Raw genomic sequence first — 12,354 nt, forward strand, 5'->3', positions numbered from 1 at the left:
ACCACCTCCTTGCTAATTCTTCTATCCATGCACACTTTTCCCACTAGGCTACATTCCCCTTTGTATGAAATCTCCTCTCCAACAATTTCATTAAAGACTATAGCAGTTTCTTCATCTTCAAGTAGATGAGACTATTCCATTTCTCCTCTAAATCATCCATTCTTCGATCTGTTCTCTCTGAGTTTTTCTGTATTTACCTACCTCCTCTAGGCAGCAGACACCCTCAGAAACCTCCCTCCACCGTACTCCACTCACTCTCTGTCACTCTTCCACTCACGTATCACCACCCCACACTCACACACACCACCTAAATTCTATTAGAATCTAGTAGGCCCACTACTCCACCTCAGGCTCCCATTCCGTAGGAGAAAGGAGAGACTATTTGCACTTTGTTTTTTTTACTTTACATATGTAATGGTATACTTGGTCAAGCTTGGCTTTATTTTTTTTATTTATATATATTTTAAAAAAAGTTGGACAGCACATCCGAAATTTATTGAAAAAAATTAATCACTTAAAATAAGAAAACCATATTATTCACATAGAGACAAAAATCCATGTTGTTCACATAGAGAGAGAGAGAGAGAGAGAGAGAGAGAGAGAACGACGCGAACTTCAATGGCCTTGCACCGCAATGGAGATTGATAGAGAGTGACTTCGATGGCCTTGAAAAAGCAATGGATGGGCTTTAGCAGAAAGAGAGCAACAGGCTTTTGAGAGAGGGAGGGAGAAGAGAGAGAGAGAGAGAGACGGGATTAGGAACAAAGGGAATAAAAGATATAAAAAGTAACTTCTATCACTTATATAAATAATAGAAAAAGTATTGGCATCAACCCACTGTTTAGATCATCCAAAACACACCATAGTAAAATGACCAAAAACACTCCCAACAAAACCCACTTCCCTCCCATTTCAAATTTCATTTTTCCTTCCTCTCCCCACCACCCGTGTCGCCCAAGGCCTCCCCCCCTTGCCCAAGGCCTCCCGCCCCTCGCCCATCCTCGGGCGTCGACTGTCGAGGGGGCGACAGTCAGTCAGTAGTCCGGTGGTGGATTTGGCCGTGAGGGAGAGAGGACCCGTGAGAGAGAGGGCATGTGAGGGAGAGAGAAACGGTCTGTGTGGGCAGTCGGTGTGGGCTGGGGAAGGAGGGTATGGCCGAGGAGTGGACGTCTGGAGTGCTTGTGGGCGGTGACACGCGGCTGTAGGTGGCAGAATGTGAGCCGCGACATAGGTGCGTGGCGTTGGGCTACGGGCATGCATGCGTGCAGAGGAGCTATGGGCCTCGGGCTGGGGTAGGAGGACGGGCTCAGTGGTGGTGGTCGGTGGCTGTGGTGGGAGGCCGAATCGGCGACGGTGGCGGATCTGGTCTGCGATGGGGACACGGGTGAGAAGAGAGAAACGAGAAGGAGAGGGGAAAATGGGTGAGGAGAGAGAAACTAGTTTTAAAAAAAAAAAAAAAAAAATGTGACACATAAGGTGTGCTATGGATCAGCCGTGAACAGTGGCTGATCTATAGCATTACTCTAAGTAATATTAAGTACAAGTCTAAAATAGACAAGCATCATACAAAATCTTAGTAAAAAAGTGGGTCCTACTAACAAAGAATGGATTTTTTTTTACACCTTTTTTAAGTGGGGTCTACATTTTTACAAGGGCTTGTATGAGATTTATCTATTTGGGACTTGCATAAATCATGTCTCCACTTGTATTTGGATCTACGGTAAGGATATTAGAAAGTTCACGTGTTCCCCTCCCTTTGGGGGTCTAAAATTGATTTTTTGTAACGGGATATTTAAGGCCACGTTTGGCAACACAACATATCTCAAATATATAATCTCATATATTGCCACATATTTCCTTCTCAATCAAACACATAACATTTTTCAACTTTAAATTTAACTTTTCCATCTAATCATTACAACGTTCTTAAACTTTCAAAAAAAATACAAAAAAATATTACTTTTTCAAATATGAAAACAAAAATAATATTCAAACCATTTTTTAACTTTATAATATTTTTAGTCAATTTTTTCTCTCTCATTTCTTAAAACCAAATAAAACATGATATTAACTTAAACCATTTCATTACTATTCACAAATATATTAAGATATTCTAAGTATCCAAACGGGCCTAAATGTCTTGCTCAAAAAACTAGCATCTTCATTCCATAGCTAATTTATCTACTAAGGTTTGGAAATTTGATCTATTTGAAAAGACAATGTTACAGGTTCAAGTTTTGTGTGGGCAAACGTCACATATGGCTTTTGTGTAGCTTGCTATATATGTCTTATTCTCATGCATTTTATCTTTTATTATAAGTTGAAGGTTCAAGCAATAAGGACGTCATACATAAAAGAATTGATATAATTAATAACAATTCTTCATAAATTAAAAAAATATATAACAACTAAGAGAGAGAGAGAGATTGTAATGCCCCGATCCCGAGAGTCCGGAGAGTCAACTCACATAACGTGAATATCAACTCCAACAATACCAATATATTTCCTAAACCAAGAATATATCCTTCCAAATCTTCAAAATATCGTAAACACTTCAATTTAATAAACAATTCATATTCACATATCGAATCCTCAACATCACACTCCAAATAAAAATATCAATATTTCTTCATGTCTCAAATAACCCAACTAGAATAAAATAACAATTGACATAAGTCCAAAAAGACTGTCTAAATCCATTAAAAATCAACAATAAACAAATAATATCCAACAATTGCACTAGTATTGCGAGATACCTAAACTATTCACAGCTAATCCTGCCCACAGACTCTAATACTGATTCCTAGCTGAACCATCAATGTCATCTGAAAATATTAGGAAGAGTAAGGGGTGAGTTATCAACAACTCAGCAAGCAGAGAGTATATAATATCATGTAAACATGAGCATTTATAACGTTGATATTCTAAACAAAACGTTGTCTTCCAGAATGTAGAAACGCCTATTTTACTTTCAATATTTTACTTTCAAAATGCATAAACCAAAACTTAGTGCAAAACATCAGAGCAAAATTTCTAGAAAGACAAACTTATTCCCCAGAAAGAAAATCCATTGGCATATCCAAACTGAAACACTATATTCATATCACTTCATAGCATCACATCGGGACAAATACCATGTTTCACTCCCGTGGTATGGTTATAAACCACCATTATACCCATAGCTGGGCCATATTCCATGTTTCACCCCCATGGTAGGCTTATAAACCACCATTATACCCGTGGCTATATTCCATGTTTCACCCTCGTAGTAGGGTTATAAACCACCACTATACCTGTGGCTGAGCCTTAACAGAAACAGAACGAAACATCAATGGAATCAGATCACATTCCTATACGGAATCAGAACTTCATGCCAAGGTTTTCAGCTCACACATTATATCAAAATAAAGTATTGGATTGCTTCAGATCATTTCACATGTTCGAAATAAACAAAATCAAAATATTTTCATTTACTCATAACAAAAACTTTAGATTTTCATATTCGCTCTTTTGCATGGTTTAGAAACAAAATGTACAAAATTAGCTCATGTCTACACTGGTCATGACAGAAATTATTCTCTCTTATATAGAATTTATGCATATGCAGAATAAATATCTGAGGTCGTTTTCAGATTTCTTTTCAAAACAAACATACTTATTTTCAAGTCAACCTCATTTTATTTCTTTTATTCAAAACTAGTATATGAACCCCGCTTACCTGACTTCCGTGTACAAAATATGCCTTAGATCTATCCTCTAACCGTATCACAACCTAAAATAATAAATGTATACCACATGATTAATAATCCAAACAGGGCTAAGCTCAATTTATCAAACTTAAATCAGTCCCTTTTAATCTAAAAATTCTCCACAAGGTAAATTCGGACAGCCCACTTCAAACCGTCTATATTTTCACTCTAGCACCACCAAGTAATTTCCACTCAATAGCCACTTAACCCAACCAGACCAGCCCTAAAAAAATAACCCAAAAATTTACACTAAACAATCCCAATTACTAGCCCAAAACAATCTCACAAAGCCGTCCAAAACAATCACACTCCTCAACTTTAAGACTTCCATCATAATCAACCACAATCCAACAGATAAAATACCAAAACAACATAAATTTACATAGGTAACAAATTGCCAAAGGTTTACTGCAGTAGTGCAAATTCTAATCAATGCCACAATCATATCAGTAACTCTACTACATTTCACAATCACACCAAAATATTCAAAAGCTACCAAACGCTTCGGGATAAGCTTACCTTAAAGAGTCACAAAACTTCGAACCAATTTGAATGGGTGTAACCCATAGTGAATTAAGCCAAAAAAATTCACTAGAATCTCTAGTGGAAATAGACGGTGGTCTGCGCAAGGAAGGACGAAGGGTTTGAGTGTATGCACGGCAACTAAAACAGAGTGGGTGTGTGTGTGTGTGAAACAAAATCAAAGCAACACAAAGTAAAAAAGGAGGGTCTGCGTGTGTGCAAAAGCATGGGGGTCGAAGTGAAAAAGTAAATGTGAAACCAGTGAATGGAAGGGATGGTTACCGAAAGGAAAACTCCAAGGAGAAATCGACAACGGCACTAAGGTTCGAGACCCACAAAAATGCGTCGTGGAAGCCAGCCAACGATGCCGCGATTTTGATGACTAACGGAGAAAACTAGCGCCAGCCAAGGATAAATCCAAAAATCTGAGCAAAGAGGAAGTTTGAGTATTTCAAATGTGGTAGAGGAAATTTTCGCATGAAAAACTGAAAAGAACCGCCGAATGAGGGACGAAATACACAGGATGGAATGGTTTGCGGAAACTGCAGCACACAGGTGAACCCACGAAGAAGAAAAACAGTGCAGAAGAAAAGGGGAAAAACCACTCACCAAACGACGTCGTTCGCGCCTCCTTCCAAGTGATCCTCAGTCATGGGCCGAGCTTCGTGAGATCGGGCTAAGCTTCTACTGGAAATGGGCTTAGAGCCTGGTGTTACATCCTTCCCCCTTATAAAAATTTCATCCTCGAAATTTGTCACAAGTTATCAAGATCACTGACGAACAACTGTGGGTACTTGACTTGCATTTCTTCTTCTAATTCCCAAAAGGCTTCACTGATAGCATGATTATTCCATACCACTTTAACCAATGGAATAGTCCGCTTCCGTAACACTTGTTCTTTTCTCTCTATAATCTGCATCGGCTTTTCTGTATAAGTCAGATTTTCCTGAATTTGAAGAGGTTCGAAGTCGATAACGTGGGTGGGTCAGGTACATACTTCCTCAGCATAGATACCTGAAACATGTCGTGCACCCCTAAGAGTGCTGTGGTAGGGCTATTCTATAAGTCACTGGTCCAATCCGGTCAAGAATCTCAAAGGGCCTGACATATCTAGGGCTCAGCTTGCCCTTCTTTCCAAACCTCATCACCCTTCTCATGGGTGCGATCCTCAAGAATACTTTATTCCCGACCTCAAATTCTAAATGGCGACGACGGTTATCGGCATAGCTTTTCTGTCAACTCTGAGCTGCTCTCATCCTAGCTCGAATGGTCTCAATCTTCTCTGTTGTCTTCTATATGATTTCCGGAACCAAAATTTGTCTTTCTCCCACCTCGTCCCAATACAAGGGAGATCTACACTTCCTACCGTAAAGTGCTTCATAAGGTGCCATCTCAATGCTAGCCTGGTAACTGTTATTGTAAGCAAATTCGACCAAAGGTAAGTGTCGTATCCAGGTTCCCTTGAAATCCAACATACACGCTCTCAACATGTCTTCCAAAATTTGTATGGTCCTTTCCGACTGACCATCTATCTGCGGGTGAAAAGCAGTGCTGAAATTTAGCTTAGTACCCATGGCCTCCTGTAAACTTCGCCAAAACTTTGACGTGAAACGAGGATCCCTATCCGACACAATGGACACAGGTACCCCATGCAATCTCACTATTTCCTGTATATACAGTTCGGCTAGTTTTTCCAACTTATAAGAAACTTTGATAGGCACAAAGTGAGCGGTCTTCGTCAAACAGTCCACTATCACCCATATTGCATCATGTCCAGGCAATGTCCGTGGTAGGCCTGTAACAAAATCCATAGAGATATGCTCCCATTTCCATTCTAGAATCTGTAGTGGTTGTAATAACCCTGCTGGTCTCTGATGTTCTACTTTCACCTATTGGCAAGTTAGGCACTGTGCCACAAATTTGGCAATCTCCCTCTTCATGCCATTCCACCAAAAAGACCCATTCAAATCTCGATACATTTTCGTACTACCTGGGTGAACTGTGTAAGGAGAGCGATGCGCTTCTTCGAGGATAAGCCTTTTTATTTCATCATTGTCCAGTACACAATACCTATTTCCGAACCTTAACACCCCATCTTCAGAAACACTGAACTCAGATTTATTTCCTTTTTCTACTTCTTCTATCAATCTCACTATCTCGGCATCTTCTTTTTGAGCAAGTTTAATTCTGTCTATCAAAGCTAGTTAAACTGCTAAACTGGCTATCAATGCTTGCTGATCACCAGTAACAACTTCAATGGCAGCTCTTTCTAAGTCCATTATTAACTGGGGCTAAAAGGTAAGAGTAGCAACTGCTGGTCCCACTGGCTTCCTGCTAAGTGCATCAGCTACAATATTACCTTTGCCTAGGTGGTAGTTAATGTTGCAGTCGTAATCCTTGACTAGTTCAAGCCATCTCCTCTGTCTCATATTCAGTTCCTTCTGAGTGAAGAAGTACTTCAAACTCTTGTGATCCGTGTAGATTTCACACCTTTCACCATATAAATAATGTCTCAAGATTTTAAGTGCAAAGACAACAGAGGCTAACTCTAAATCATGTGTGGGGTAATTCTGCTCATAAGTCTTCAATTGCCGAGATGCATATGCTATTACTTTCCCATGCTGCATCAATACACACCCCAAACCCAAACGTGAAGCGTCACTGTAAACCACAAATCCTCTTCTTTCGCTAGGGACTGTCAGAACTGGAGTTATCACCAATCTCTTCTTCAATTCTTGAAAGCTTTCCTCACATTTATCGGTCCATTCATACTTATGGTTCTTCCTGGTAAGGGCGGTAAGAGGAACCACTATTTTGGAGAAATTGTCTATAAACCGACGGTAATAACCAGCCAAACCCAAGAAACTCCTAACTTCGTGCACATTGGTTGGTTGGGTCCAGTTAACTATTGCTTCAATTTTTCCGGGGTCTACCGAAATACCATCCCTTGAGACTACATGTCCCAAAAATGCAATAGACTTAAGCCAAAACTCACACTTCTTCAACTTAGCAAATAATTTCCTATCCCTGAGTGTCCCCAGTACTTGTCTTAGATGGTCTTCATGTTGCTTTGCTCTTGGAGTAGATTAATATGTCGTCGATAAACACCACTACAAATTTATCCAAGAATTCATGAAATACTCGATTCATCAAGTCCATAAATACTGCTGGGGCATTGGTTAGTCCAAAAGGCATGACCAAGAATTCATAATGGTCGTACCTGGTCCTGAAAGCTGTCTTAGGCACATCCTCTGCCTTGATCTTCAATTGATGATAACCCGATCGGAGATCAATCTTGGAGAAAACCTGAGCACCTCGTAACTGATCAAATAAATCATCGATGCGGGGCAGCGGATATTTATTCTTTATGGTCACTCGGTTCAGTTCCCTGTAGTCTATACACATCCTCATTGTCCCATCCTTCTTCTTCACAAACAAAACTGGAGCTCCCCAAGGTGACACACTAGGCCTAATGAAACCTTTGTCTAATAAGTCTTGCAACTGTTCTTTGAGTTCAGCTAACTCTGATGGCGCCATTCGATAAGGGGCTTTGGAAAGAAGAGTCGTGCCTGGGGCTAACTCAATAGCAAACTCTACCTCCAGATCGGGTGGCAAACTAGACAAATCTTCAGGAAAAACCTCCAGATATTCTCTCACAATAGGAATCTCTTATAACTCCAATTCCTCCCTTGGTTCATCCACCACGAAAGCCAAGAACCCCTGACACCCATCACGTAATAACTTGTCAACCTGAAAAGCAGAAATAACTGATGGAAGGATACGCACTCTGGAACCCATAAACCAAAGTTCCTCTTCTTCCGGAAACTTGAACACTACTTCCCTTTTAAAACAATCAATACTAGCATAACTGGAAGCTAACCAATCCATTCCCAAAATTACATCAAACCCAAACATAGGAAAGACTATCAGGTCAGCTGGTATTACCCTCCCGCTAATAGTTATTGGGCACTTAAGTATAATCTTGTTTCAAGCCACTAGTTCGCCTGCTGGGGTCGAGACCCTCAAATTGTAATCCATCTCCATAGCATCAACGGGGCAAAACTTAGCATAATCCATCGAAATAAAGGAGTGGGTAGCCACCGAGTCAAATAAAACAGTAGCCTTATTGAGAAACAGGGGGATAATTCCTTAGTTTAAGTCATATAATCCATAGAGATAACAAGATAAGTAATCCTTAATTCTTAACATAAGGAAACTAAAATAGGAAAGTCAGAAAAATTTTACCTGTGATGACATCATTCTTGTCCTCAGCTTCTCCCGATGTCAAAGTAAACACCCGTGCCGGCACAGTCCTCCGCTGATTGTTGCCTTGGTTATTAGGCCTAAAGTTTTGAGGTGGGTTGGGCCTTCTGTTGTTCTCCGCAAGCAATAGACATTCTCTGATGAAGTGCCCATCCTTACCACATTTGAAACATGATCCCACTTCCTTTCTGCACTCCCCAACGTGTATGCGGTTACAGAATTTACAGAGGTTAGATGTATGATTTCCCTGTATCTATCTCTGACTTGAACTACTTCCCTCATTTCTCCTCTTCCATTGCCCTTGATCCGAACTAGGGAATCCTTGTGGAGCAGCTCTCTTCCTCTGTTCTTGCAATTCAGCACCCCTCTTGAGATTCTGCTCAACTAGCATTGCCTTGTGCACTAATTCTGAAAAATTCTGAATCTGTAAGACCATCACTCATTCATTAATCCTGTAGTTCAAACCTTCCTCAAACTTCCTTGTCTTTTTCTCCTCATCAGGAATCAAGTATGCGGCAAAGTGTGATAATTCCGCAAACCTTGCAGCATACTGGTGCATAGTCATGGTCCCTTGCACCAAGTTGGTGAACTCTCGAGCTCTAGCTTCCCTATCAGCCTTAGGGAAAAATCGATCAAAGAAATTCTGCTTGAATTGAGCCCAAACAATCACACCGGTCCCTTCAGCTTCCCTGATGACTTTTTCAGAATTCCACCATCTCTTCGCTTCTCCAGTCAATTTAAAAGCTGCGAACCGAACCTTTTGCTAATCGGTACACTCCAAAACGCTGAATATTTCTTCAATGTCTTGTATCCAATCCTCCGCTGTGTTCGTATCGCCTCTTCCATCAAAGATGGGAGGATGCGTTCGATTAAATTGCTCAAACGTGCAACCCCCATCGTTGTTGTTTTCATTCAAATCTTCAAGGCTTCGAACTCGATGACGAGCCGCCATCCTGAAAGCTTAAATTTGGTAAAACATTCTAAAATAATTAAAAATGAAAATACTAAGTAAATAAAATATCAATAAAATATGCGTATTAACACAAATACATATATACATCAATTAACTATTTAAGCCTGACATCACTTAATACTCACATACGTCATTAGAATCTAAAAACCTCAAAGTTACAAATTCAACTCCTAAGATCTGCCAAACCTAAAATCTCAACTCCCATCAAAATTAATATTCACGTGATCATCCTTATAGTCCTCAAGTTCCTATACTGAAATTTTTACATCCTATGAACCCACAGATATCTAAACCTCCAAGGTCTACACTATGCAGAATTTAAACCTGTCTCTGATACCAACTATAACACCCCGACCCCAAGGGTCCGAAGAGTCAACTCACATAACCTGAATATCAACTCCAACAATACCAATATATTTCCTAAACCAAGAATATATCATTCCAAATCTTCAAAACATCGTAAACACTTCAATTTAATAAACCATTCATATTCACATATCGAATCCTCAATATCACAATCCAAACAAAAATATCAATCTTTCTTCATGTCTCAAATAACCAACTAGAATAAAATAACAATTGACATAAGTCCCAAAAGACTGTCTAAATCCATTTAAAATCAACAATAAACAAATAATATCCAACAGCTGCACTAATATTGCGAGATACCCAAACTATTCACAGCTAATCTTGCCCACAGACTCTAATACTGATCCCCAGCTGAACCATCAATTTCGTCTGAAAATATTAAGAAAAGTAGGGGGTGAGTTATCAACAACTCAGCATTCAGAGAGCATATATTATCATGTAAACATGAGAATTTATAATGTTGATATGCTAAACAAAACGTTTTCTTCCAAAATGTAGAAACACCTATTTTACTTTCAAAATGCATAAACCAAAACTTAGTGCAAAACATCAGAGCGAAATTTCTAGAAAGACAAACTTATTCCCCAGAAAGAAAATCCATTGGCATATCCAACCTGAAACACTATATTCATATCACCTCATAGCACCACATCGGGACAAATACCATGTTTCACCCCCGTGGTAGGGTTATAAACCACTATTATACCCGCGGTTGGACCATATTCCATGTTTCACCCCCGTGGTAGGGTTATAAACCACCATTATACCCGTGGCTGGATCTTAACAGAAACAGAACGAAACATCAATGGAATCAGATCACATTCATATAAGGAATCATAACTTCATGCCAAGGTTTTCACCTCACACATTATATCAAAATAAAGTACTGGATTGCTTCAGATCATTTCACATGTTCGAAATAAACAAAATAAAAACATTTTCATTTACTCATAACAAAAACTTTAGATTTTCATATTCGCTCTTTTGCATGGTTTAGAAACAAAATTAGCTCATGTCTACACTGGTCATGACAGAAATTATTTTTTCTTATATAGAATTTATGCATATGCAGAATAAATATCTGAGGTCGTTTTCAGATTTCTTTTCAAAACAAACATACTTATTTTCAAGTCAATCTCGTTTTATTTCTTTTATGCAAAACTAGTATATGAACCCCGCTTACCTGACTTCCGTGTACAAAATATGCCTTGGATCTGTCCTCTAACCGTATCACAACCTAAAACAATAAATGTATACCTCATGATTAATAATCCAAACAGGGCTAAGCTCAATTTATAAAACTTAAATCAGCCCCTTCTAATCTAAAAATTCTCCACAAGGTAAATCCGGACAGCCCATTTCAAACCGTCTATATTTTCACTCTAGCACCACCAAGTAATTTCCACTCAACAGCCATTTAACCCAACCAGACCAGCCCTAAAAAAATAACCCAAAAATTTACACTAAACAATCCCAATTACTAGCCCAAAACAATCTCACAAAGCCGTCCAAAACAATCATACTCCTCAACTTCAAGACTTCCATCATAATCAACCACAATCCAAAGATAAAATACCAAAACAACATAAATTTACATAGGTAACAAATTGCCAAAAGTTTACTGCAATAGTGCAAATTCTAATCAACGCCACAATCATATCAGTAACACTACTACATTTCACAATCACACCAAAATATTCAAAAACTACCAAAAGCTTCGGGACAAGCTTACCTTAAAGAGTCACAAAACTTCGAACCAATTCGAATGGTGTAACCCACAGTGAATTAAGCCAAAAAAATTCACTAGAATCTCTAGTGGAAATAGATAGTGGTCTGCGCAAGGAAGGACGAAGGGTTTGAGTGTATGCACGGCAACTAAAACAGAGTGGGTGTGTGTGTGTGTGAAACAAAATCAAAGCAACACAAAGTAAAAAAGGAGGGTCTGCGTGTGTGCAAAAGCATGGGGGTCGAAGTGAAAAAGTAAATGTGAAACCAGTGAATGGAAGGGATGGTTACCGAAAGGAAAACTCCAAGGAGAAATCGACAACGGCACTAAGGTTCGAGACCCACAAAAATGCGTCGTGGAAGCCAGCCAACGATGCCGCGATTTTGATGACTCACGGAGAAAACTAGCGCCAGCCAAGGATAAATCCAAAAATCTGAGCAAAGAGGAAGTTTGATTATTTCAAATGTGGTAGAGGAAATTTTTACATGAGAAACTGAAAAGAACAGCCAAACGAGGGACAAAATACACGGGATTTGCGGAAACTGCAGCACACAGGTGAACCCACGAAGAAGAAAAACAGTGCAGAAGAAAAGGAGAAAAACCACTCACCAAATGACGTCATTCGCGCCTCCTTCCAAGTGATCCTCAATCGTAGGCCGAGCTTCGTGAGATCGGGCTGAGCTTCTACTGGAAATGGGCTTAGAGCCCGGTGTTACAGAGATGGACTTTTGTACTTCTCTATTCCCATAACT

The 12,354-nt window shown here is 39.5% G+C and overlaps 1 protein-coding gene across 1 annotated transcript; it reads right to left on the minus strand.

Annotated features, from left to right (window-relative positions):
* Positions 1 to 8,973: 8,973 nt before the first annotated feature.
* On the minus strand, positions 8,974 to 9,486 carry LOC121246246. The gene is made up of 2 exons (XM_041144350.1): positions 9,309 to 9,486; positions 8,974 to 9,257 (listed from the first exon to the last, which is right to left on the minus strand). The coding sequence occupies exons 1-2, from the start codon at positions 9,484 to 9,486 to the stop codon at positions 8,974 to 8,976; spliced, it is 462 nt and encodes a 153-aa protein (XP_041000284.1).
* Positions 9,487 to 12,354: the final 2,868 nt, after the last annotated feature.

Source organism: Juglans microcarpa x Juglans regia, chromosome 1D (genome assembly GCF_004785595.1).
Source record: "Juglans microcarpa x Juglans regia isolate MS1-56 chromosome 1D, Jm3101_v1.0, whole genome shotgun sequence".
NCBI lineage: Eukaryota > Viridiplantae > Streptophyta > Magnoliopsida > Fagales > Juglandaceae > Juglans > Juglans microcarpa x Juglans regia.